The sequence below is a fragment of the Schistocerca serialis genome, chromosome 4 (assembly GCF_023864345.2).
Source record: "Schistocerca serialis cubense isolate TAMUIC-IGC-003099 chromosome 4, iqSchSeri2.2, whole genome shotgun sequence".
In the NCBI taxonomy this organism is placed as follows: domain Eukaryota; kingdom Metazoa; phylum Arthropoda; class Insecta; order Orthoptera; family Acrididae; genus Schistocerca; species Schistocerca serialis.
The window spans coordinates 597221740-597248556 of NC_064641.1; the positions used below are offsets into that span (position 1 = coordinate 597221740).

Sequence of the window (26817 nt, forward strand, 5' to 3'; positions counted from 1 at the left end):
GGATAGTGGGCAGGACATTTCTCATTTCAGGGCACGACGAGAGGTAGTCAAAACCCTGGCAGAGGATATAATACAGTTGCTCCAGTCCTGGGAGATACTGGGTTACGAGGGGGATGTTCCTCTGTGGCCAGAGGCCTTCCCACCATCTACCAAAGTCCCACCGTCCTGCCACAGAGGAGCACTCCCCTCATAATGCAGTACCACCCAGGACTGGAGCAACTGAATTATATCCTCTGCCAGGGTTTCGATCACCTCTCATCATGCCCTGAAATGAGAAATGTCCTGCCCACTATCCTTCCCACCCCTCCCACAGTGGTATTCCGCCATCCACTGAAATTACACAATATACTTGTCTATCCTTACACAACCCCTGCTCCCAATCCCTTACCTTGTGACTCATACCCCAGTAATGGACCTAGATGCAAGACCTGTCCTATACATCCTCCCACCAACACCTACCCCAGTCCGGTCACAAACATCACCCATCTCATCATAGGCAGGGCTACCAGCGAAACCAGTCATGTGATCTACAAGCTAAGGTGCAACCACTGTGCTGCATTCTATGTGGCCATGACAACCAACAAGCTGTCTGTCAACTGAATGGCCAACGACAAACTGTAGCCAAGAAACAAGTGGACCATCCTGTTGCTGAACAAGCTGCCAAACATGACATCCTTCATTTCAATGACTGCTTCACAATCAGTGCCATATGGATTCTTCCCACCAAAACCAGCTTTCCTGAACTGCGCAGGTGGGAACTCTCCCTGCAATACATCCTATGTTCCCATAACGCTCCTGGCCTCAACCTTCATTAGTCACTGTTCTCACCCATCTAGCCCCTTCCCTATTCCCACTACAGCACTATACAGCTGTCATTCCACCATCACACTCAGTCTTTTTACTTCTCTCCTTTTCCACTACCCCCCCCCCTTTCCCTACCTCTCCCCAGCCCTCTGTCTAACCTGCAGCACTTCACTGTCCACCATCCCCACCGCACTATCCCTCCCCCTCCCCCTCCCCACCCCAGCTTCCCCCTTACCCCCACCCAGTCAGCACTCCCATCATGCACTGGTGCTGCTGCTCGCAGTGTGGTTTCAGTTGTCTGAGACTGCAGTCGAGAGAGAGAGAGAGAGAGAGAGAAAGAGAGAGAGTGAGTGTGTGTGTGTGTGTGTGTGTGTGTGTGTGTGTGTGTGTGTGTGTGTGTGTGTGTGTGTGTGTGTGTGATTTGTGACAGTATTTTTGTTGTGCCTATCTGCGACTCAGCATCTCCGCTATATGGTGAGCAGCAACTTCCCTTTTCATAATACTGTTACATTCCATCCTCGATTTTCCATTGTTTGTAGAATAATGTAAAATATTTGACACCTAAAAACTGCTCCTACGCAAATCTAAATACTTAAGAGCTAAAAATTCATATCACCTACACAAGAGTTTAACATGTAATAATAATTTTTCACACACAAAGTACACAAAAAACCCATGGAGGAAAGGACAAAAGTCCTGAAACATGTTTGGGTAACAAATCTATAAAATTGTGTCTTCCGTAAGGTGGAATTCCTCTCCAGAGTTTCTTAGCAAGCACAAAAATAAGAGGAACTACATCAACCAAAAGATGACACTTTCTGATACAGTAATCCTTTCCATCATCAACTGACACTAATCCTCTCCCTCATCAACTGTCACAGGAAGGGATACTCTTAGTGCTACTAATGAACAATAAGTCGTGGAGAAAATCTGGCTGCACCCACGGCACACTTTGGCAGACATGTGTGTTAAATAAAAATTTGTTCTTTTTCTTCCTAATAATTCCACAAATTCTAAATTACTAAGACAAGTCACATTTCACCACTTGTAGCAGTATTATATCAAAATTAATAACAGGCTTGACAATGTAGCCCATATTCTGTTTCATCTACAAATTAGTGGCATTTGTTTGTCTGATGAAAATGACCTTTCAATACAAATAAAAAATATTTGTGAGCTGTAATATTCCTCCAGTGAGCAGCACAAAGACTTAATACTACATCTTAATTATTTTTAATGATAATCCAAGACTTGCACTAAAGATATAAGAGTTTCAAAACAATTATTACACCATTAAGCACTTTGCCAGCTTAAGTTTACTGATAATGGAAGAGAGACCAGAGTGGAAAATAAAGATGGTGAAGAATAAGGAGGAGAGACAGCGACATAGGTAGTGAGCACTTCCTTTTAAGCAGAAAGATAAGGCTACTACAAAATGGAAGAAGACAAACTCCACAAGAAGCCACAACATGAGTTGTTCAAAGAACATCTCCTGTTGGAATATAGTATTAGGAAACATTATCACTACAGACTCCATGAAAAGCTTGCTTCACCACCAGCGAATGAAGACATTGATATAGAATGAAATAATATCAAAACCTGTATCACTGAAGCACTTGGTAAAAGGAAGAAGAGAGGTGGGAAAAAGCGATTCAGAATTTGGAACACAGAAATTAAAGAAACATTAAAGAAAAATGAATAGCTTATTTGAAGTTTCTACAGACAAAAACATAAGGTTGTAAAATGTACAAAATAAAAAGGAATGCTGCAAAACAAATAAAGGGACTTATTCATAAGTGTCTTAGAACATGCTGTACACAATAGACAGCAATGTGTATACAAGGTCACAAAAGCCCTCAACAAGGAAGAAAAAGACACTGTCTCACTGAACATGTGGACTCTTATCAGCTTGCGCAATCGCACCGGAAGTGAATTTTCCAGCAACACGCTCCTAGTAATACTAGGTAGCGTGTTGCAGCAACGTAATTTGAATAGCGCGCCAAAAACAAGACAACCAATCAGAGAATTGGAATCCTTTGAAACTCGTGAAATCTTAGCTTACCGTACTATACCTGTTTCAGAGATTATTATTGCTAGTGAGGGTTCCTACCTTTTACGGCACGGGAGTTTGCCTTTGTCTTGTCGTAGACGTTGTAAGATTAATTCCGATTGTAGTGTTCACTTATGGGTCAAGGCTAGTGGTCCTTCTTCTTTGGAAGATTGTCGCATTGTGGGTGATTGTACTTTATATAATCATTGAAGGCAGTTCTCAAAAACGGCCCTTTTAAGGGCCACAAATACTACACATTGATCTTGCCAAAAGCCGAGAAGCGATTCTTCTTGGTGTTTTAGCTCTCTGGGGCACTCTGGGATGCTCTCGGGGATGCTCTCTGGGCTGCTCAATAGATGTCAAGCTCATTCTCTGATTGGTTGTCTTGTTTTTGGCGCGCTATTCAAATTACGTTGCTGCAACACGCTACCTGGTGTTACTAGGAGCGTGTTGCTGGAAAACTCACTTCCGGTGCGATTGCGCAAGCTGATAAGAGTCCACATCCGCTGCGTGCGCCAGGACTGATGCTATAAATAGCACACTGTTCTGTCTAGCGCATTCACTCGGTTTGAGTGAATAGCCACTGAGGCACTGCTTCTTACAATGATGCGTAAACGCTGTTTCATTTAAGAATGAACAATGGCTATATAGACTTGTGGTGTACAATGAAACAGTAGATCCAATTACTATGGATGGACTACAAAAGGCATGAAGAACAGAAAAACTACTTGGAATAGATTATATAAATCCAGAGCTATTCAAATATGGGAATTGTTACTAGATAAAAGACTTTTACAACTAATAAAGCGCTGTTGGACAAACTGCAAGATCCCAGACCCTTGGTATACAGCAGAAGTAATCTCTCTTTTCAAATAAGGCAAACATAATGTCTGTAAAAACTACTGTGGCACCAGTCTTCTAAATACTGGCTACAAATTATACTCAAAGATAATCAAGATGAAGAATATCACAGAAGCTATTATTTCTGAAGAACAAAACGGATTTAAATCAGGTGTTCATGCATAGACAATGTGTTTGCAATAAAAACAATTAGAAAAACAGAATTTAATATAGACACCCATACGGCCTTTATCAACAATAAGGCTTTTGACCATGTGAGCCATGATAACCTACAGAGGCTGTTTGAATATGAATGTTCTTCTCACCTAACAGAGGTAGTGAAAAGTCTACAAAACTACACCTACTGTAATAAATACAGGTAGGAATCGACCAGGAGAAATAATTATTAACCTGGCTGTTAGACAAGGGTGTGGACTGCCACATACCCTTTTTAATATTTACATTGACTTCATTCTTTGCAAATGGAAATGTAAAGTAAACCAAGGAATTAAGATAATGAATGAGGAATACCTGAATGTACTTTTGTTTTCTGATGAGATTGTTATTACTCAAAAGAATGAAGATTACCTTCAAAGATCAGTATACCAGCTGAACAAAATTTGCAAGGCGTACAATTTTAAAATTTCTAGCAACAAAACAAAAATGATGGCATTCCAAGGAAAATATCCAGTCCAATGAAAATTGTTCTTGATAATTCACTTTTAGAACAAATGTCTCAAATTTCTTATTTAGGCTGTGCTTTAAGTTTTGATTTTGAGTGAGATATTGAAAACAAAAATTCCAAGCTGTCAGTGGTACCATTAGCAGAACACTGGGCCATAAAGTACAAAAAGAAACCATCATGAAATTCTCTAAAGTAATGGCAGTAACTGTGTTATCCTATGGAAGTGAAAGCTGAGTAAAAAAAAATATTACACATTTAAACAGTAGAATGAGGTTCCTAAGAAAGACGAAGTGTTCCACAAGAAGAGATGTGATTAGAAACAAATATATTAGAACAGAATTAATATATTTTTAAGAATGAATGAAAAAATTCAAAAATATGATGAAGATTGGAGACAACACCCCATGAGAACACTAGGTCACAGAAAAAAAGATCCTGAACTACAAATCGAATGGAAAAAGAGATATCAGAAGACCTCAAAAAAGATGGGAATGATTTTGTTTGTGATTTTGAAACAGGCAACAGCCCAATCCTTGAAGAGATGATGATGATCATCATCATCATCATCATCATCATCATCATCATCATCACCATCCAAGAAGAAAAGAAAATTATATGTGGAAATAATACTACGAAATATAAATAAAGTAACTTAAATGGTGGGAATGAAGAAATATTCTAAAACCAATTGAGGAAGGAAAAACAAAAAAAGCGGAGGAGATTAAATGGGTTGTGTCCAGAAGGCTGACATATGAAAAGACATGTTGTGGAGCATGGAAAAGGTAGGCATGGCACTGTAGCCTCTTAAGTCATACCAATAAACATCCCCAACAACTTGGTACTGGCTGTCCTACAAGTAGAAAGTTCATATGTTGTGCACAAGAAACAAGAAGCAACATTAACATTTATAATATCAACAATTTAAAATTGTAACCTCTACACTTCTGCCTTATTCCATATCACACAATTTTTCTGAAAGTCAAAAAAACCATCAAATTCACAGCAAAATTACACACTTTCTAATATGACAGGAGATTTTAAAATACTTCTGTTTGCTGATGACAATAACTTGTTAATGAAGGATGATCAGTGCAACATACGCAGTGTATCATGTAGTGCAGTTCAAGACGTTTTGGTGGCTAGTACAAAGTATACTGATGGTAAAATCAGAGTAAGACTCAGTTTTTACAGTTTCTAACACACAGTTCTAGTAGAACTGACATTTCCAATTACACAGAATGTGCATATTAGTAAATCTGGACAATTCCAATTTCTAGGTATTTTAGACAGATGGTAAGCTGTCATGGAAAGTCCAAGTTCAGGATCTTCTTCAAAAGCTGGATGTATCTATATTTGTCTTTGGATCAGTATTAGCAACAAGTGATAGTCCAACACAAAAATTAGTCTATTCTGCTTATTTTCATTTGCTTATGACATACAATATTATATTATGGGTAATTCTTCACATATACAAAGGGTTTGGTTCAAAAATGGGCAGCATGAGCAATATATGGAGCAAGTTTGTTAACCTTTAGTCAAGCCCTGTTGGCAGTTTGGGAATTCTGACACTGACTTCTCGATACAAATTTTCCTTAATGTCATTTTTTGTTAACATTATGAGCTTATTCCCAAGAATTGGCAGCTTTTACTCAGTTAACAAAGGCTAGACAGAATCCCAATCTGCATTTGAGTCACTGCTTCTTGTCTCTTGTGCAGAAAGGTATTCAGTATTCTGCTGCACTCATTTGCAACAACCTACCACAATAATTAAAAGATCTTAGCAGTAACACTCGTACTTTCAAGTACAAACTGAAATTTCCTCATGGCTCACTACTGCTATTATTGTGGAGTTATTGGAGAAAATTAAGCTAATCACTGTGATTGTTGATTATGCTGGTACGTTGTTGTTGTTGTGGTCTTCAGTCCTGAGACTGGTTTGATGCAGCTCTCCATGCTACTCTATCCTGTGCAAGCTGCTTCATCTCCCAGTACGTACTGCAGCCTACATCCTTCTGAATCTGCTTAGTGTATTCATCTCTTGGTCTCCCTCTATGGTTTTTACCCTCCACGCTGCCCTCCAATACTAAATTGGTGATCCCTTGATGCCTCAGAATATGTCCTACCAATTGATCCCTTCTTCTAGTCAAGTTGTGCCACAAACTCATCTTCTCCCCAATCCTATTCAATACCTCCTCATTAGCTATGTGATCTACCCATCTAATCTTCAGCATTCTTCTGTAGCACCACATTTCGAAAGCTTCTATTCTCTTCTTGTCCAGACTAGTTATCGTCCATGTTTCACTTCCATACATGGCTACACTCCATACATATACTTTCAGAAACGACTTCCTGACTCTTAAATCTATACTCAATGTTAACAAATTTCTCTTCTTCAGAAAAGCTTTCCTTGCTATTGCCAGTCTACATTTTATATCCGCTCTACTTCGACCATCATCATTTATTTTGCTCCCCAAATAGCAAAACTCCTTTACGTGTCTCATTTCCTAATCTAATTCCCTCAGCATCACCTGACTTAATTCGACTACATTCCATTATCCTCGTTTTGCTTTTGTTGATGTTCATCTTATATCATCCTTTCAAGTCACTGTTCATTCCATTCAACTGCTCTTCCAAGTCCTTTGCTGTCTCTGACAGAATTACAATGTCATCGGTGAACCTCAAAGTTTTTATTTCTCCTCCATGGATTTTAATACCTTCCCCAAATTTTTCTTTTGTTTCCTTTACTGCTTGCTCAATATACAGATTGAATAACATCAGGGAGAGGCTACAACCCTGTCTCACTCCCTTCCCAACCACTGCTTCCCTTTCATGCTCCTCGACTCATTCTCAGCAAATTGTCATCTGCATAGGATTATTGTAATTTTAGTTTATCTATAATTACTTTTCTGCTGTTAATTTTATGTACTGACTCATTGCATGAACATGGAGATTTGCTCCTCAATTTGGTCCTGCGGAACTAAACATGTAAAATAAAATAGCAGATGAAAATAGGACAAGTGAGAGGCTTCACAAGACAGGAGCTAAATTTGTTAATTTATGAATGATATCAATGAACTGATAATATCTGTATATTCATGAGCAATTAATTAGTTACACTTAATGTAAACATTATTATGAATTCAGCTCAAATGAACTCTGAGGAATAATCTCATGTCGCAGAGCAACTTTCCATCTAGACAATTTTGTGGAAGTATTTATCGAGATGGAGAATCTAGATACCATATGATACAAACATGCTCAAAAGTCATGAGTATTAGGTTGGCAAGTCTGCTCTGGAACAGGATAGTGTGCACTCTATGTTCAGTAATCTTTATAGACAACTTGGAGGCTGTCATACAAATATAAAAAGCTCAACAATGGTTGTGCATGAGTTGGTATGTAGCTCGAATTGTCTCTCTCTCCCTTCTATGGAAAACATCTAGTCAGCAATTGAATTTGTGTAGATAGTACTAGGAGCTCTATAAACAAAGCCATGAAATGAGGTCAATAAGAACCTCATGGCAAGGAGATCTGTTCAGGACTGTAAGGTCCGATACAATGATGTTTACACTATCCCGTCCAAGAACTCAGGTCTCCAAAACTTGCCCACTACTAAGAATATTTATTTTCCATGTCATCTTGGCCAGTAAGTACCCCTGGCAAGTACACTGCTTGCCACTAAAATTGCAACACCATGAAGGCATGCAACAAACATCAAATTGGCATAAAGTGTACCAAGTGCCTGAATATGCAAAAGATTAGCACTTATGTGTAACCACAGATGGTAGGTAGGCACATTCTTCATTCGAAAGAATATGCAGTTGGGTTCTCCTTCAGAAATCACATTTGAATGTTCATTGGTTCTGAGGGGATCATGTGATAAGGAGAAATGTGTACCAGGAAATATCTGCATTTGGGATGGCGGTCATTGTGGAGATAAAACAGTTTTTCAGTTATATTTTTTTTTCCATGCCAGTTGACCTCCATGTTAAAGCTGCTCGAAATAACCAGTTTCTGGAATGACCAGTTTTTCGTTATTTTATTCCTACTATTTCTTGTAATAAACATAGAAATCAACTTTTAAATTGTTACATAATGTCATGCTCAGTGAATAGCAATGACAAAATGTAAGCAACTCAACACTGTGAAAGCACAACAGTAGACCTGGAAGAAAGCTACTGTAACTATGGCCAAAACATTTGATTGACCAGTATAGTTTTTACATTGTGATGCGGTATGGCACTAAGAAAACTTAATATGTCAACTAACTCTGGCCACAGAAGCCTACACAATTATACGAATGAACTGTTAAGTTTATTATTTATTACTGTTACCATAATTTCCTTTCTGTTTTATTATTTCATAGGAATGGCAGGCAAATCTTTAATCTTTTAATCGAAGAAAAAAAAAAGAACATTGTACTTCACTGCTACATCACTTTGTAAAAATATTTCCAGACTAGCATTAGTGCCATTCCGCAATGTAATGAATGTCCAGTGATGAGAGCGAGAAACTACCATATAGACCGGGGGGGAGGGGGAGCGGGGGTGCAAGTCTTGCACAATGGACTTATACGCGCACCTTAAGCCACACACGACAACACAGATGCTTTTGTCTCAGCAGTGCTGTCCCTATTCTAACACCATGTGTTTGTTGCTCGTGTCTTTCAGCATTGTAATTAAAATAGCAATGATTGCTTTCCCCCCTATCCTATTATAATGCAATATTTGAAACCAATGCAAATTTTACAAATAAAAATTAATTAAAAAAGTGTTTTTAAAAATAAAAAGTTTTTGCACTGCTGCTATGGCTAATTGATATTTCAGTTTTTTACTCATTTATTAGTAAAAAATAAAAAACACACCTGTTGTAACACAGATCACACAAATACCAAAAAAATACTAATATTTTAGTTGTGAATAACTGGTATCTGTATTAACTGGTTGGTTTTCCCATCCCTAATCCAAACACAACAGTCATGGGACTGTGGCCTATCAAGATTGCAATTTATTACTCCGTAACACTGCTTATAGCATTTGTTGGGATACCAAAACTGTCACATGAATATGAAATAAAGGGGTTTAGGAAAACTGTACTCAAAGCCATGCAGGATCTCAATGGCACGATGTAACTAATGCTCCAGAAGATAAACATATGGTTTGCTATGTCAATAAGACAAGTCAGGAAGTCTTTTACAAAAACGCAAGTATCCACACGGGCAGTGTGACAACATCTGGAGCACCACAGACTGTCAGCGCAGCAGCCACTGTTACCACTTCACCGTATGCGGTAGCAGTGAGAGGTATGTTGACAGATGCATGCTCAACAACACTGGAAACAAGAGGAGCACAATGTGGTCTTTTCACAAGAACAACAGTTCCCCATCATCACATTTGATGTATCCATGCATGTAGGCTCCAGAGGAGAACAAACATTGGCTGAGTGTATTTGTCAACATCGTAAAGGCCTAGCACCTAGCATGACGGAATGGTGTGACACTGCGGACACAACATGGTCACTTCGGGTTTGCGCAGCCAGTAATGTAACAGTGTTACATTCGTGGCGACTTAAGGCTGGTGGCTGTGACCTATCTTTGAGGACTCCATGACATATTTCAATACGTTAACTGAAGACCGCATACTGCCCCTTTGTGCTGACCTACCTCAGTATTCTTTATTCCACTATTTCCCTGATTAGCACTTTCTCCAGATCTCTAGTCCACTGGAAACATCGGGTTGTGTAAGAGACTGGCATGCCACTACTTGCCTGCCACTAAGATTGATGAATTCTGGCATGGAATGATATACTTTTATCTGTCATCTGAGCTCAGCTCCACTCAACACCCAGCCAGGTCAGAGGCACTGTTACTGCCAAAGGTGGCAGCTCTGTTTACTGCATTTTGCACACTGTGTTCCCGAAAATCAACTACAAAGAGAATCATATATCCCTCCTACTGTACTGCAGATACAGAGTAAGTAAAACTTCACTATTCAGTATCATTCTTAGTGTCACAATTTTAATGGCCAGCATTGCAGTTTTTCTCTATTGATTCAATACATTTAAAAATTTCTATCAATAATTATGACATCAACTTAAGACAAATATGCAGAAGCTCACCATTACTAGCCACTGGCCATCTTTCCGAACATCCAAAAATCTGGAACATATTGAGAACTGCTTAAAGAAGAGAATAATCATAAGTAAATGATTACAATAATATATATTCATGTAAAACATAAAATACTCACCAACTGGAAGTTGAGAAAGGAAAAAGCAAACCTACTTTTGAGAAACAAAGGTTCCCCATCTGACAATGGAATCAAAAATTACTGATAACAAAACTAACAGGGATTAGTGGCATCTTAGATCACAACTGTGTTAGTAACAGGGTGGACTCCTCCAATACGAGACATTTAACATTATCATTTTTTATTTAATTCTGTCAGCATTTCATGTACATACAATTCATACAGCACCATATTAAATTAATAGTACATGTCAAGGTTACAAAAAATTTATTTCAGTACATATGGAGTATAAACAAGGGGTAGTCAAAGTTATTATCACCACAAAAAATTAAGTAGTGTTTTCTCTCTTTTTTTATGTCTGCAGTCCTGGTACACACTGAATAACCACATCACAATACTGTAATATGCCGCTACAGAAGCGAAATTAAAAATAGCACAGGCCATTGATAAAGTGGATTATTGCGTAGTAATCCATTCAAGAGAACCATACTGCAACAATCCAGGCTGAGTTGTTTAAAGGGTACAACAAGAATGCATCATCATACAGTAATTAAGTGAGGATACTTGCATTGTGATCAAACAGATCTGGATGTGGACGATCAAAATGGGTGACCAACTCTCTGTGAAGTAATGAAATCACAAGAAAAGCAGAGGCCTTCATGCTGCAAGATTGACATCTCACAATCAAGACAGAAGTGGAAAAAGTGAAAATCCGTTTCAGATCAGTTCTAGCACAACATAATATGTCATGGAACATTACCCAATGGATTCTGTGACTTCTGAGACCCATTCAAAAGTCCTGCAGTACCGAGGAGGCAGCTGGGTGGATATTGCAGCTATGACATGACAATCCAGGTGACTTCTGTAGCTGCTGAATCACCATGGATGTCTGCAGGATGCAACATTATGATCTTGATACAAAAGAGCAAAACAAGCAATGGAAATATGTGTATTCACCATCTCCTAAATGGCAAAGAGCCAACCACCATTTGATACAGTAATGCTTGAGTGTTGGAGACCACCAAGGTTTGAAGCACAGCCATTTATTTCTTCTATTCCATACAATAATTTGTAAATATGCAAAAAATAGTGACTTTTCTTCATATGTATATCAATGAACACCATTCTGAAAACAATTACTGTGACAAACACAGCTTGCTCTGTTAATCCACAATACCCAGAAGACTGTAGATACCAGCAACCAAGCTTATGCCACATTTCTTGACTTCCAGAAGACATTCGACACAATTTCGCACTGTCACTTAATGAACAAAATGTGAGCACACGCGATATCAGACCAGCTTCCTGATTGGGTTGAGGAATTCAAAGCAAACAGAAACAGTATGTCATTCTTAATGGGGGGAAATTTTCAGACATTAACTTTGGGCACACCATAAGGGAGTGCCACAGCTCCATTACTGTTCACAAAAGGTATATAAATAACCTTGTAGATAATATTCGGAGCTCTATGAGACAGCTCATAGATGATTCTGTTGTGTACAGAGAAATCGCGACACTAGGAAACTTTAGTGAACTGCATGAAGATCTACAAGATGATCAGTGCTTGGTGAAGGGACTGGTTTTTAATCCTCACTGGAAACAAATATAACATTCTCTGCACAACTATGTGGAGATACTCATTTTTGTACGGTTACATGACTGCTGAACAATCACTGAAAGCAGTCACATCAATTATATACCTGGAAGAATGTGTATGAACAGATTTAAATTGGAACAACCAGATAAAACTATTCACAGTAAATATCAGACAGTATCACACAATATATCCTACATTCCAATAACCCTCCTGAGCTCCACCTTCGTTGGTCATTGTCCCCACCCATCTAGCCCCTTCCCTGTCTCCATCCCAGCACTAGACAGCCCTATATTCCACCAATGCACCCAGTCTTTTTACTTCTCTCCTTTTCCACTCCCCCCCCCAGTCATCTAACCTCTTGGCTGCACTTAGTGGCCCTACCCTCTCTCCATCTCATCCTTGCACACTTCCCAGCAGCATTTCACTGTCCCTCACCCCCACCCTGTTATTCCTCCCTCTCCCTGCCCCAGCCTCTTCCTTATCCCCACCTAGTTGACTCTACCACCATGTGCTGCCACTGCTCATAGTTTGGCTTCAGCTCCCAGAAATGTGGTCATGTAGGTGAGAATTTGAGGAGATGGGACCTGGATAAACTGAAAGAACCAGAGGTTGTAGAGAGTTTCAGGGGAGCATTAGGGAACGATTGACGAGAATGGGGGAAAGAAATACAGCAGAAGAAGAATGGATAGCTTTGAGATATGAAATAGTGAAGGTAGCAGAGGATCTAGTAGGTAAAAAGACGAGGGCTAATAGAATTCCTTGGGTAACAGAAGAGATATTGAATTTAATTGATGAAAGGAGAAAATACAAAAATGCAGTAAATGAAGCAGGCATACCTCACTAGGGGTAAGCTAGATACTGCCTACAAGAAAATTAAGAGAGACCTTTGGAGAAAAGAGAACCACTTGAATGAATATCAAGGGCTCAGATGGAAACCAAGTTCTAAGCAAAGAAGGGAAAGCAGAAAGGTGAAAGGAGTATATAGAGGGTCTATACAAGGGCGATGTTCCTGAGGACAATATTATGGAAATGGAAGAGAATGTAGATGAAGATGAAATAGGAGCTACGGTACTGTGTGAAGAGTTTGACAGAGCACTGAAAGACCTAAGTCGAAACAAGGCCCCGGGACTAGACAACATTCCATTAGAACTACTGACAGCCTTCGGAGAGCCAGGCCTAACAAAACTCTACCATCTGGTGAGCAAGATGTATGAGACAGGTGAAATTCCCTCAGACTTCAAGAAGAATATAATAATTCCAATCCCAAAAAAAAAGCAGGTGTTGACAGATGTGAAAATTACCGAACTATCAGTTTAATAAGTCACGGCTGCAAAATTCTAACACGAATTCTTTACAGACGTATGGAGAAACTGGTAGAAGCCGACCTTGGGGAAGATCAGTTTGGATTCCGTAGAAATGTTGGAACACGTGAGGCAATACTAACCCTACGACTTATCTTAGAAGAAAGATTAAGGAAAGGCAAACCTATGTTTCTGGCATTTGTAGACTTAGAGAAAGCTTTTGACAATGTTGACTGGAATACTCTCTTTCAAATTCTGAAGGTGGCAGGGGTAAAATACAGGGAGCAAAAGGCTATTTACAACTTGTACAGAAAACAGATGGCAGTTATAAGAGTCGAGGGGCATGAAAGGGAAGCAGTGGTTGGGAAGGGAGTGAGACAGGGTTGTAGCCTATCCCCGATGTTATTCAATCTGTATATTGAGCAAGCAGTAAAGGAAACAAAAGAAAAATTTGGAGCAGGAATTAAAATCCATGGAGAAGAATTAAAAACTTTGAGGTTCGGCGATGACATTGTAATTCTGTCAGAGACAGCAAAGGACTTGGAAGAGCAGCTGAACGGAATGGACAGTGTCTTGAAAGGAGGACATAAGATGAACATCAACAAAAGCAAAACGAGGATAATGGAATGCAGTCAAATTAAATCAGGTGATGCAGAGGGAATTAGATTAGGAAATGAGCTGCTTAAAGTAGTAAATGAGTTTTGCTATTTGGGGAGCAAAATAACTGATGGTGGTCGAAGTAGAGAGGATATAAAATGGAGACTAGCAATGGCAAGGAAAGTAGACGGTACATAAAGTACCCACCACCATACACCATAAGGTTGCTTGTGGAGAGTAGCCATGTATTTTGGGTGAATTTTGAACACTGGGAAGCCTTACATCACAACACAGCAAATCTGCAAGAGGAGACAATGTGTTTCACAGTTTAAGGCTCATCATCAAATACAAAGACTTGGTGAACCAACTGACTAAGAACAGAAGAGAAGCATCATCAGTCCTATCAATTTGTGAATAACGGAGATCCATAGAGAATGACTAAACACTCGACAAAACATGAATACCAGAGGACTACATCAATTTATGAACACAGCATTCTTTGCTCCACTATGTAATTATTTGTACTGCTTCTAACTGTGCATGAAGTCCTATGTAAGAGCCTGTTACTGCTTTTGTGTAATGTTATGTACTCTGAAGTCAGATATTAAGCAAATTGCTGAATTTTTTCAGTGGGCATGCTGAATCACAAATCAGATAATGAAGCATTCCTCAACCATATTTCCTTTTGAGTTGAGGCAGTGTCTCATGTCGATGAATGCCTGTAATGCAAGACCCCATATTTCTAACCTATATTTTCTCTTGAAAACTTACATAATGACACCATACCTCAGTGGATTGAACATTTCTGTATCTATGGCGGAGAACACGCATCAAAAATCAGAAGCACTGAGTAATTGATTGGCGCACACAAAAGAAAAAAGCTTGCTAGCTTTTGGAGTTATCCTTTGATGAGCTAGAGGAAAAAAAAAGCATGCACGCACGCGCGCGCGCGCGCACACACACACACACACACACACACACACACACACCTATGCTTCTATGTAGTGCCAGCTAGTCTAACAGTGTGAATGCTATGTTGCAGCAGATGGACTGGCTGTGGTGGGGGTGTTTGTTTTGGGGCGCAAAAATAACTATGGCCATATGTACCTATGTCAGAACCATAGAACATGAAAAAAACAAAAATAGTTATAAACGACTACACATTAAACCCAATCAACTGAAGTAAAGGCAGCCAAAAACAGGAACTTGGCGAAATGTCCAAAAAATATGCCATAGAGTAATGGAAGCCCTGAACTAAAGATTAAATATCCTTCGCTATATTGCTACGATGGATAAAACGTGAAACACGGTCAACGGCTCACACTAAAATGGCTGATAACTCAGATAGCAAACATAAATGAGAATGTAAGTAGTTAAAGGAGGACATTCTGTCAGGAAACAGCAAACCGTCACAGGTTGACAGCAATGAGCACAAAGTGGTGAGGGAGCACCTACTTAACAAATGGCAATGGCTAAAAAGGTAGTGCCCAATACACAACCTGTCTAAAATGATCTCATGGCGAGATAGGGCCAATAGGAGGTCGTCCAAGCCACTGGGAGGGGCTCAATTCCTTGGAGCTTGCTCAGATGAAGGGAAAACCAGTGGTGCTGCCAAAGTGACATCACCTGCTGACAGACAGCAACACAGAGCTCATAGGAGGGAATGGAAGAACAAGAAGGCCGAGGTACAAGGACTGCAGCCTTGGCAGCAGCATCAGTGGCCTCATTTCCTATCAGACTTAACTGACCAGGAAACCACATAAACATCAGAGTGGCTCCGTCAAGAGTGAGCAAGTGACAGCTTTCCTGGATCTGCTGCACTAAGGGATGGACAGTGTGAAGCACACCTAGGTTCTGAAGGGCAGAAAGAGAGTCGGAGCATATGACACAAATCAAATGCCTGTATCTCCGGATGTACTGCATGGCCTGATACAGGGCGAAGGGCTCTGCTGTAAATACTGAGCAGTGTTCTGTAAGTCAATACAAAAAATCGTCAGTGCCAATGATGATGGTACACCTGACACCACAGTCAGCCTAAGAGCCATCAGTGTACACAAAGATACTACCCCGAAGTTCCGTGCAAAGGTCGTGAAACTTGCGGTGATAGAGCGGAGCTGGAGCAGTGTCCTTAGGAAGCGTGACATCTGCTGTGCAGCGAGCTATGTTAATTTAAGTATTAACTGTATATTTCTTACTTGTCACTTCTTCTTCCGTGTGTTTTTGCTTTTAGGAAGCTGTAATTGTCGAGTGCTAGTAATAGTGTTCCATAGATTTCGTGTTTGTTTTGAATACAGTCAGAGAGAGTCCCTTTAGTCAGCCATAGTGCCAGTAGTGCTAGTGTGTTTTGAATACAGTCCAGAGACAGGTAGTGCTATTTTCATTGTTTTCTACAAGAAGTGTCTAGTAACCACAGTTTAGTCAACTATCAGACGCCTTTAGTGAATTAGTAGTCTAGTTAAAAGTTGATTAACTCTCTACAGTAAATTGATTTCTTAGGATGGATAGGATGTGTGACTGCTGTGTACGGACACAGGAGGAGCTGGCCACTGTTCGCGAACAGCTGAACGTGTTGATGGCCGTGGTCAGCCGTCTTCAGGCTGCTGCCTCTGAGTGTAGCAGCAGTGGGGAGTCTGGTGCGTCGCATGGTACACCCCAGGTGTTACATGCTTCACTCACTGTCCCTGCTGTCGGGACATCTTCGCGAGTACCGGGCATGGTTGGGCCACCCTCTCCCCAAGGGGAGTGGCGGGTTCAGCGGCGTTCGCGGCTCACGAGGCGGAGGGTCAATGTGGAGGCTGGCCGTGTGGCATCGCCCGCTCTGCTCTGAGTGGACATGTGGCTGCTCCTTCAGCAAGGTCCGAGCAGGCACACGGGGGGGGAGGGGTTTATTAGTGATTGGGAGCTCCAACATTAGGCGGGTGATGGAGCCCCTTAGGGAAATAGCAGAAAGGTCGAGGAAGAAGGCCAGTGTTCACTCTGTCTGCTTGCCGGGGGTCTCATCCGAGATGTGGAGGAGGCCCTGCCGGCAGCGATAGATAGCATTGGGTGCACCCCACTGCAAATTGTTGCTCATGTCGGCACCAATGACTCCTGCTGTCTGGATTCAGAGGTCATCCTCAGTTCATACAGGCGGTTGGTGGAGTTGGTGAAGGCGGAAAACCTTGCTCGTGGGGTGGAATCTTAGCTAACTATTTGTAGTATCATTCCCAGAACCGATCGCGGTCCTCTGGTTTGGAGCCGAGTGGAAGGCTTTAACCAGAGGCTCAGACAATTCTGCGGAGATCTTGGGTGCAAATTTCTCGACCTCCGCTATCGGGTGGAGAAATGTAGGGTCCCCCTGAATAGGTGAGGCGTGCACTACATGCAGGAAGCGGCTACAAGGGTAGCGGAGTACGTGTGGAGTGCACATGTGGGTTTTTTAGGTTAGAGAATTACCTCCCTAGGCTCAACAAGACGCCTCCTGAGACGTGGCAAGGTAGGAGTGGGCAAAATGCAACAATATTATTGTGCTAATGGTAAACTGCAGGAGTGTCTATATAAAGGTCCCAGAACTTCTCTCATTAATAAAAGGCCACAATGCCCACATAGTACTAGGGACAGAAAGTTGGCTGAAACCAGATGTAAACAGTAATGAAATTTTAAACTCAGATTGGATTGTATAACGCAGAGACAGGCTGGACAGTGAAGGGGGAGGCGTGTTTATAGCGATAAGAAATGCAATAGTATTGAAGGAAATTGACGGAGATCCGAAACGTGAAATAATTTGGGTGAAGGTCACGGTTAAAGCAGGTTCAAACATGGTAATTGGATGTCTCTATAGGCCCCCTGGCTCAGCAGCTGTTGTGGCACGGCACCTGAAGGAAAATTTGGAAAATATTTCGAGTAGATTTCCCCACAATGTTATAGTTCTGGATGGAGATTTTAATTTGCTGGATATAGACTGGGAGACTCAAACGTTCGTAACAGGTGGCAGGGACAAAGAATCTAGTGAAATTTTTTTAAGTGCTTTATCTGAAAACTACCTTGAGCAGTTAAACAGAGAACCAACTCGTGGCAATAACATATTAGACCTTTTGGTGACTGACAGACCTGAACTATTTGAAATAGTTAACACAGAACAGGGAATCAGCGATCATAAAGCGGTTACTGCATCGATGATTTCAGCCGTAAATAGAAATATTAAAAAAGGTAGGAAGATTTTTCTGTTTAGCAAAAGTGACAAAAAGCAGATTTCAGAGTACCTGACGGCTCAACACAAAAGTTTTGTCTCAAGTACAGATAGTGTTGAGGATTAGTGGACAAAGTTCAGAACCATTGTACAATATGCGTTAGATGACTATGTGCCAAGCAAGATCGTAAGAGATGGAAACGAGCCACCGTGGTACAACAACCGAGTTAGAAAACTGCTACAGAAGCAAAGGGAACTTCACAGCAAACATAAACATAGCGAAAGCCTTGCAGACAAACAAAAATTACGTGAAGCGAAATGTGGTGTGAGGAGGGCTATGCGAGAGGCGTTCTTCAATGAATTCAAAAGTCAAGTTCTATGTACTGACTTGGCAGAAAATCCTAAGAAATTTTGGTCTTATGTCAAAGCAGAAGGTGGATCAAAAAAAATGTCCAGACACTCTGTGACCAAAATGCTACTGAAACAGAGGATGACAGACTAAAGGCCGAAATACTGAATGTCTTTTTCCAAAGCTGTTTCACAGAGGAAGACTGCACTGTAGTTCCTTCTCTAGAGTGTTGCACATATGACAAAATGGTAGATATCGAAATAGATGACAGAGGATAGAGAAGCAATTAAAATCGCTCAAAAGAGGAAAGGCCGCTGGACCTGATGGGATACCAGTTCGATTATACACAGAGTACGCGAAAGAACTTGGCCGCCCCGCCCCCCCCTTTCTTGCAGCAGTGTACCATAGGTCTCTAGAAGAGCGTAGCATTCCAAAGGATTGGAAAAGGGCACAGGTCATCCCCGTTTTCAAGAAGGGAAGTCGAACAGATGTGCAGAACTATAGACCTATATATCTAACATTGATCAGTTGTAGAATTTTCGAACACGTATTATGTTCGAGTATAATGACTTTTCTGGAGACTAGAAATCTACTCTGTAGGAATCAGCACAGGTTTCGAAAAAGACGATCGTGTGAAACCCAGCTCATGCTATTCGTCCACAAGACTCAGAGGCCCATAGACACGGGTTCCCAGGTAGATGCTGTGTTTCTTGACTTCCGCAAGGCATTCGATACAGTTCCCCACAGCCGTTTAATTAACAAAGTAAGAGCATATGGACTATCAGACCAATTGTGTGATTGGATTCAAGAGTTCCTAGATAACAGAACGCAGCATGTCATTCTCAATGAAGTGAAGTCTTCCGAAGTAAGAGTGATTTCAGGTGTGCCGCAGGGGAGTGTCATAGGGCCGTTGCAATTCACAATATACATAAATGACCTTGTGGATGACATCGGAAGTTCACTGATGCTTTTTGCGGATGATGCTGTGGTATATTGAGAGGTTGTAACAATGGGAAATTGTACTGAAATGCAGGAGGATCTGCAGCGAATTGACGCATGGTGCAGGGAATGGCAATTGAATCTCAATGTAGACAAGTGTAATGTGCTGCGAATACATAGAAAGAAAGATCCCTTATCATTTAGCTACAATATAGCAGGTCGGCAACTGGAAGCAGTTAATTCCATAAATTATCTGGGAGTACGCATTAGGAGTGATTTAAAATGGAATGATCATATAAAGTTGATCGTCAGTAAAGCAGATGCCCGACAGACTCATTGGAAGAATCCTAAGGAAATGCAATCCGAAAACAAAGGAAGTAGGTTACAGTACGCTTGTTCGCCCAATGCTTGAATACTGCTCAGCAGTGTGGGATCCGTACCAGATAGGGTTGATAGAAGAGATAGAGAAGATCCAACGGAGAGCAGCACGCTTCGTTGCAGGATCATTTAGTAATCGCGAAAGCGTTACGGAGATGATAGATAAACTCCAGTGGAAGACTCTGCAGGAGAGATGCTCAGTAGCTCGGTACGGGCTTTTGTTGAATTTTCGAGAACATACCTTCACCGAGGAGTCAAGCAGTATATTGCTCCCTCCTACATATATCTCGCGAAGAGACCACGAGGATAACATCAGAGAGATTAGAGCCCACACAGAGGCATACCGACAATCCTTCTTCCCACGAACAATACGAGACTGGAATAGAAGGGAGAACCGATAGAGGTACTCAAAGTACCCTCTGTCACACACCGTCAGGTGGCTTGCGGAGTATGGACATAGATGTAGATGTAGGCCCAGGTGAATACAGACTGCAGCACAAAGCGAAGGTGTTGAAGGGTTCACACCCATCGGGAAAGTGGCAGCTAGCGTGAAGTGAAGTTGCCAGAGAGGACGGGTGACCAGGCATCGTAGACAAATGGTATGCAAATCTGCTGAGGAGAAAGTCACGGTGGTATAAGTATTGAGATGGTGTAAGAGGGATGTATGCGGACAGGCATAAAGGAAACACTCAGTCTAGTTTTGAACAGGCACAGGACCGGTATAGATGGAGGAGGGTGGTCCGATCCCCTTCCCAGGAGGTACTACTGAGGACACACAGGATATTAAGGGACTGCATATTCCAGGCCACCAGGTATGTCACATGAGAGGACCAAGAGTGTTTCCTATTGAGGAGGAGCACAAGGAATTTCATAGTTTCGATGAATGGAACAGCAACAAGCCCAAGATGTAAAGATGGTGGGAGAAACCAATTGTGCCACCAGAAATTCATAGAGATGGTTTTGTCAGCGGAAAAGCAAAATCCATTGTTGATGCTCCAAGAATAAAGACAATCAAGACATCGCTGAAGATGCCACTCGATGAGACAGGTCTGTGGAGAGCTGCAATAGATGGCAAAATCGTCAACAAAAAGAGAGCCGGTGATGCCAGGTCAGAGACAGGCAATTATAGGGTTAATGGCGATAGCGAAGAGGATGTCGCTCGGGATGGAACCCTGAGGCACACTGGTTTCCTGGATAAATATGTCCAACAAAGCAGAACCAACATGCATCTTGAAAACTTGGTCTTTTAAAAATTCCTGAAGGGAACAGGGCAGGCGGCCACCGAAGCCCCACATGTAAAGAGTACGGAGGATAATAATTCTCCAGCAGGCATCATAGGCATTCTCCAAATTAAAAAGCACGGCCACAATCTGAGATTTCCACAGAAAACCATTCATGCCATGGGTGGACAAAGTAACAGGATGGTCAACTGCATAACGGTGCACTCTAAATCCACACTGTGCAGTCATTAGTAAATTGTGAGACTTGAGCCACCATACCAGCCAGGCATGAATCATATGTTCCATCACCTTGCAAACACAGCTGGTGAGAGAGATGGGGTGGTAGCTATGAGGTTAAGTAAATTATTATCCACAAAATAGTTATAAAATTTTATTGTGAACAAACAGGAAACTTAAATGAACATCATTTTTCAACATAGTCTCCTTGCATTTCAACGCACTTGGTCCATCATTGTACAAGCTTCCTGATGCCCTCATAAAAGAAGGTTCTCGGTTGAGCTGCGAACCAGGAATGCACCACTTCTTTCACTGCTTTGTCCAAGGCAAATTGACAGCCCCTTAATGCCTGTTTGAGTGGACCAAACAAGTGATAGTCAGAAGGGGGCAAGATCGGGACTATATGGAGGATGATCCAGTACTTTAAATATGAGTTTCTGGAGCATTTCAGCAGTGTGGGCAGTCGTATGCAGACGGGCATTGTCGTGAAACAACACACCTTTTCACAGCAATCCTTGGTGTTTGCTTCAAATTGCAAGCTTTAGCCTGGCAGTAAGCATTTCACAGTAACACACACTGTTTACTGTTGTGCCTCTTTCCCCATAATGTTCCAGTACTGGACCTTGTGTGTCCCAAAAAACCATAAGCATCAGTTTTCCTGCAGATGGTTCAGTCTTGAACTTTTTCTTGCATGGTTGAATTTGGATGTTTCCATTCCATACTCTGCCGTTTACTCTCCAGCTAGTAATGATGGATCAATGTTTTGTACCCAGTAACACAATGCTACATGCAGTTACAGAGTTATGAATTCTGAAATTTACTAGGAATGCTGCACAGTAAAATGTAAAATGGGGACATCACCATCATGGTTCAGTCTTTGGGTGCTGACGGTCAGTTCAGCCATTTAACTCTAGGGTTGTTTTGGGAAGTTCACATACTGTGCGTACTCTACACTTTACCCAAATAACCCATAAAGGAAGCTGTGTTAAAAATGACATCAAAGTTCTTGTTTATCCATTTTAGGGAGTATTAATCAATGGAGCATTTTATGGTTAATGTGGGGGTGTCCAACATTTCTCTGCCTTTTCCCTTGATTCTGTTACAGGTTTTCGGAGTCAAGTTAAAATTATTGGTAGACAAAGAACTATAGCTATAGTGAAAATTTTATAACTTCACTTCCCAATTCGTTGGATTTAATCAAATGCAATTGCCCTTTTACTAAGATTGTTAAGAGTCATTCCATGTCAAATCAACACACCTATTTTACCTCACCCTCTTAGATTTTGCTGAAATTTGGTATACTTATAGTGGGCACTGAGACTAAGAAAAATACCAAATTTCAATATTTTATCTCAAACCATTGCTGAAATATGGCTATGTAAACTTTTCAAAAAACCAGCCAAAAATGTGTGAACGGACTTTTTTAAAATTGACCTAGGAGCTGCCCTAATTGAGCTAGAGAACTGGGAAAGGTGTCATTTTGCAGCATTTTGCATCCTCTTTCCAGGGATATACAACAAAACATAGCTTCTAATTAATAACCTTTTTCAAAATACTAATTAATATTTTGATTTAATTTTAATTTTTTTACCAAAAGTACCTAATCGAAAATTTTCAAAATATTTCCATAACTACTTCATACTATTGTAAATCACATGGCAAAATATAAATCTAGGATGATGATGGGTTCATTGTTAAAAAAAAATTATTCCGGACTTTTGTTTTTCACTAACGGCCCTACTTTGACCAAATTGACCTTTAACAAACAGGAATTTCTTTAAAACATACTGAAAGGTAAGTAAAAAAAGTATTAGAAATATCAAAACATCACCTTATTAAACCAAAACTAATTAGCATATTTTATAATTAAGTTGATTGCTTATTTTAATTTCATAAAACTTCACTAACAGTATATTAACCGATATAACAAAGACAAGAAATTGAGCATTTAACTACAAACTGAAATAAAGTATGAATAAGTACAAGTATTTACATAACAGTTCTGATCCATGGTGTTTGAAATGGAACTATTAAACAAATTAAATACGTAATGCTTGTTTCTTAGTAACAGGTATCTGTACATAGCTAAATTTAACACAATAGGTACTAACAATAATTTTGAAACAACTTTCTATAAAATATACATTAACACTAACCTGAGACAAAAATTAAGTTTTGAGTTGAGAGCAGTTTCCCAATACATTGTCTTGGAACTTCACATATTACGTTTTAATAAAGCTGACTGGGTTTGGTTTACATCACTTTCATTAAGAATGTATGTTCTCCCTGTTGGAGTAAATGGATTCACTTTTGTGAGAACATCCACAACTGACACCCACAGGGCATCTGCATGCGCAGGATAAGAGAATGACTTAGCTGGTCCACATGGATGAAGAAAAGTTATTTTCACTTCCTCAAGTTCTTCGTTTTTTTCTAAAATGTACCCAAGCCACCAGTTTCTGCCATATACAGTGGTGACATAGCCTGATACATCTTTTAACGTCAGTTTGTCTGGTGATGTAGTTACTTCCCTCTCCCAACTCTGCATATCACCTGAGAAGTATTTGACTATTAATTTTGATGTAGTGTCGGGAACGAAGCGTGAAATTGCTGTGTTCCTTTGATTGTCAATGCCTCTTCAAGTCGGCTTTTTAAGAATATTTCTGAAGCAGCGTAGTCTTCTTGAGTGGAATGTGCGAAATCAACATTTGTGATATTATCTACTGCCAACTCAAATAGATCTCGTGCGGTTTGGATCTGATTTTGGTATGGCCTTTGCAAACTCGCACGAGCTGCCAGTCTCTTTACTGAACCCCCTACTCCATCACAAGGCCCTTTCCCATGTGCTGTGGCGGAAAAGTGCCACTCAGCTTTTATGTTGAAGTCTTCCTCATTAAGGCAAAGGTTCAGGAAGTTTTTCTTATTTTTATACTGAGCGGCAGAACCATCAGAATAATAGTATATCTTTTTTGGAATCTTTTGAAATATATTTGTTAGATATGAAATTAGCTTCTTTTGAAAGGTGTAAACTGCAGTTGTATTGTGCTCCAGGCAATCAGAAACAACGACAAAGCTCATATGCTCAATTTTGTCTTCCTGTTTGTAATATATAACAAAAGGATGAATGGTAATCTGTTGTCTTGTCCAGTGGTAACTCTGAGCTTCATCCTGTAGAACTGTACTACAATTTTCTGAAAAATCACACATGACAATAAATTCAGATTCCATAAGTTTTTCTCTTGTGGAGTTAAGGAATGTTCATTGTTGCTTGGCAATGAAGTCATGCCGAATAAAAGTCGGCATCTTACTACAAAATAAATCTATGAATTCTTCAGAAGTTTTCTGAACAATTTCCAGATTACATCGGTCAACTGATATCCACTGTCGGAACTGAACTTGTTCAATTAAGTTTTCATGAAAAGAGTCTTTTAACCCTTTCAGACCAGAATTTTTTCTGGAGGAAGGAAAATTTTTTTAAATACTGTAATGGACTTGGATGATTTTTTAATGATTTTAGAAGCAACATTTATAAAATGATACGTTACCATTTTGAAAAAAAAAAAAAAAAAATTACACATTTGTGTACACTGGGTCTCAATTAACACCGAAATCATAGCAGACAAAAATAATTTATTTAAACATTACACATAAATTTGGAATCATTTACACACAAAATACATGTAAAATTCACCATAGTTTTAATTAAAAAATGAAATGAGTCAGGAATTATGTTCATTATGTGGTTCTAATTGACATGAAATGAAAGAAAACAGTTTTTTCCTTTGACAAACAAAGATGTACATTACATTTTTCACATTTTATTCATGAAGTCTCTTGCATTCCGGAAATTTGCACCTGGTAGGCAGTGCACCACTTTCATGAAGAGCCAAGTGTTGCATTCCATCAAACTCAATCTCTTCAGGAGGTCTAGTTTCTCCTCGTCATCTTTGAACAAGTGTATCTGGAGGTGTGGCAGATGGTTGGCCTCGTTTTCTATTCGAGGTATCCAGACATCTGCTACAGATGGCAGTATATATAGGCCGAACTTTATAGAACTTGTCTTTATTGTCTGCTGGTATAGCCATGTTGTTAACAAGATGTAAATTTGTTCTGAGTTGGAAGAATCTATTTCTGGACATACTGTCCAAGAATAATTGCATTTTCAATGTTGTGTCCCAATATATTCAGACTCTAGGAAATTTTAGAGTTCCCATAATTATATGAAGCCCAAGCAAGATTTGGAGTTCCGCTGGTGTAGTTTGTTTGAAATTGCTAATTGTTCCACTCTGCAAGGCATATAGGTTTGTCATATCAGCCATAGTACTGAACAGATAATTGGTAATGTACTTGCTGAAATACGTTGAAGGAGAAAGTATTTCCGTTCTTCAATACATTGTTTCCATTCGTGATATGAATCCAGTATAGAGAGGACAATGACGCCACTTGATGTCTTTTTTTCTGACAAAATGTATTTTACATCACTGAGCTCATTGTTGGTAAGTGGATCACTGTCTTGAATATCACTATTGTTGTCACTGCACACACCACTTTCATTATTTGCAGTTGACTCATCATTGGTTTCTTTTGTCAGCCCCCACTCTGACTTCCTTCTCTCTTGAAGTACAGTAGGATTCTACATCAGGAAATGATTCTTCATCTGATGATAAATCGATATCTGACACCTCTCCATTCAGCGGCATCTCTAAAATGGCATTTCCATCTTGCTCAATGTTGAAATACTGTTTCTTTGACATGGTCAACAGAACTGAAATATTCACAAATAACAATATCAGCAGTGGTATTTTCCTAAAATAATAATTAACAGTAGACCTAATGACATTGTCATCAACTGGAGCTTCAATGCTATGTCTATTTTCCTAATTGTTGCTCATAACAATACCTAGTAATACAACATACTTCATATGTTTTGAATAAATCCCAGTCAAAACTCATACAATCGTCAGGATAAAAAGAAACTGTTCCAACAAGCACTTCATATGAAGGAAACACAAGATACTCAAAGTTACGTAAAACATTGTTCTTGAGACCTCATGGCTACAATTGTGCACACAGAAAAATATCGCTTCTTTTTGTTGACTAAAACAAATGATTTTGAAATATTGATTATTGTAATAAATAAATCGAACATTCTACAATGTTCATGCAAAACAACAATACTGGTACTCAACTATAATGTGGGTTATAGCTTATCAAAGACTACCAGGTACTGTCGAGGTCACAAACTGCGCTGCACTGCTACATTAATCTGTTGATATGTTTATAGCACTGCAGAACAGGTAGCAGCACTTGTGCATGGTGAAAAGAATGAACATTCACAAATGTGTACATCAGCTCCAAATTGAGGAAAAATATTTCTACTGCAGTTAAGATGTCATGAAAATTA

General features: G+C 40.0%; 1 protein-coding gene across 2 annotated transcripts in view; it reads right to left on the bottom strand.

Moving 5' to 3' along the window:
* The window catches only part of LOC126475359 (protein disulfide-isomerase TMX3), a 181946-nt gene that overhangs the window by 152102 nt on the left and 3027 nt on the right, over positions 1-26817 (bottom strand). For both annotated transcript variants that reach the window (XM_050103173.1, XM_050103174.1), the window contains one exon: positions 10497-10536. In XM_050103173.1, the coding sequence (XP_049959130.1) occupies positions 10497-10536 (40 nt within the window). The remainder of the gene's footprint in view (positions 1-10496; positions 10537-26817) is intronic.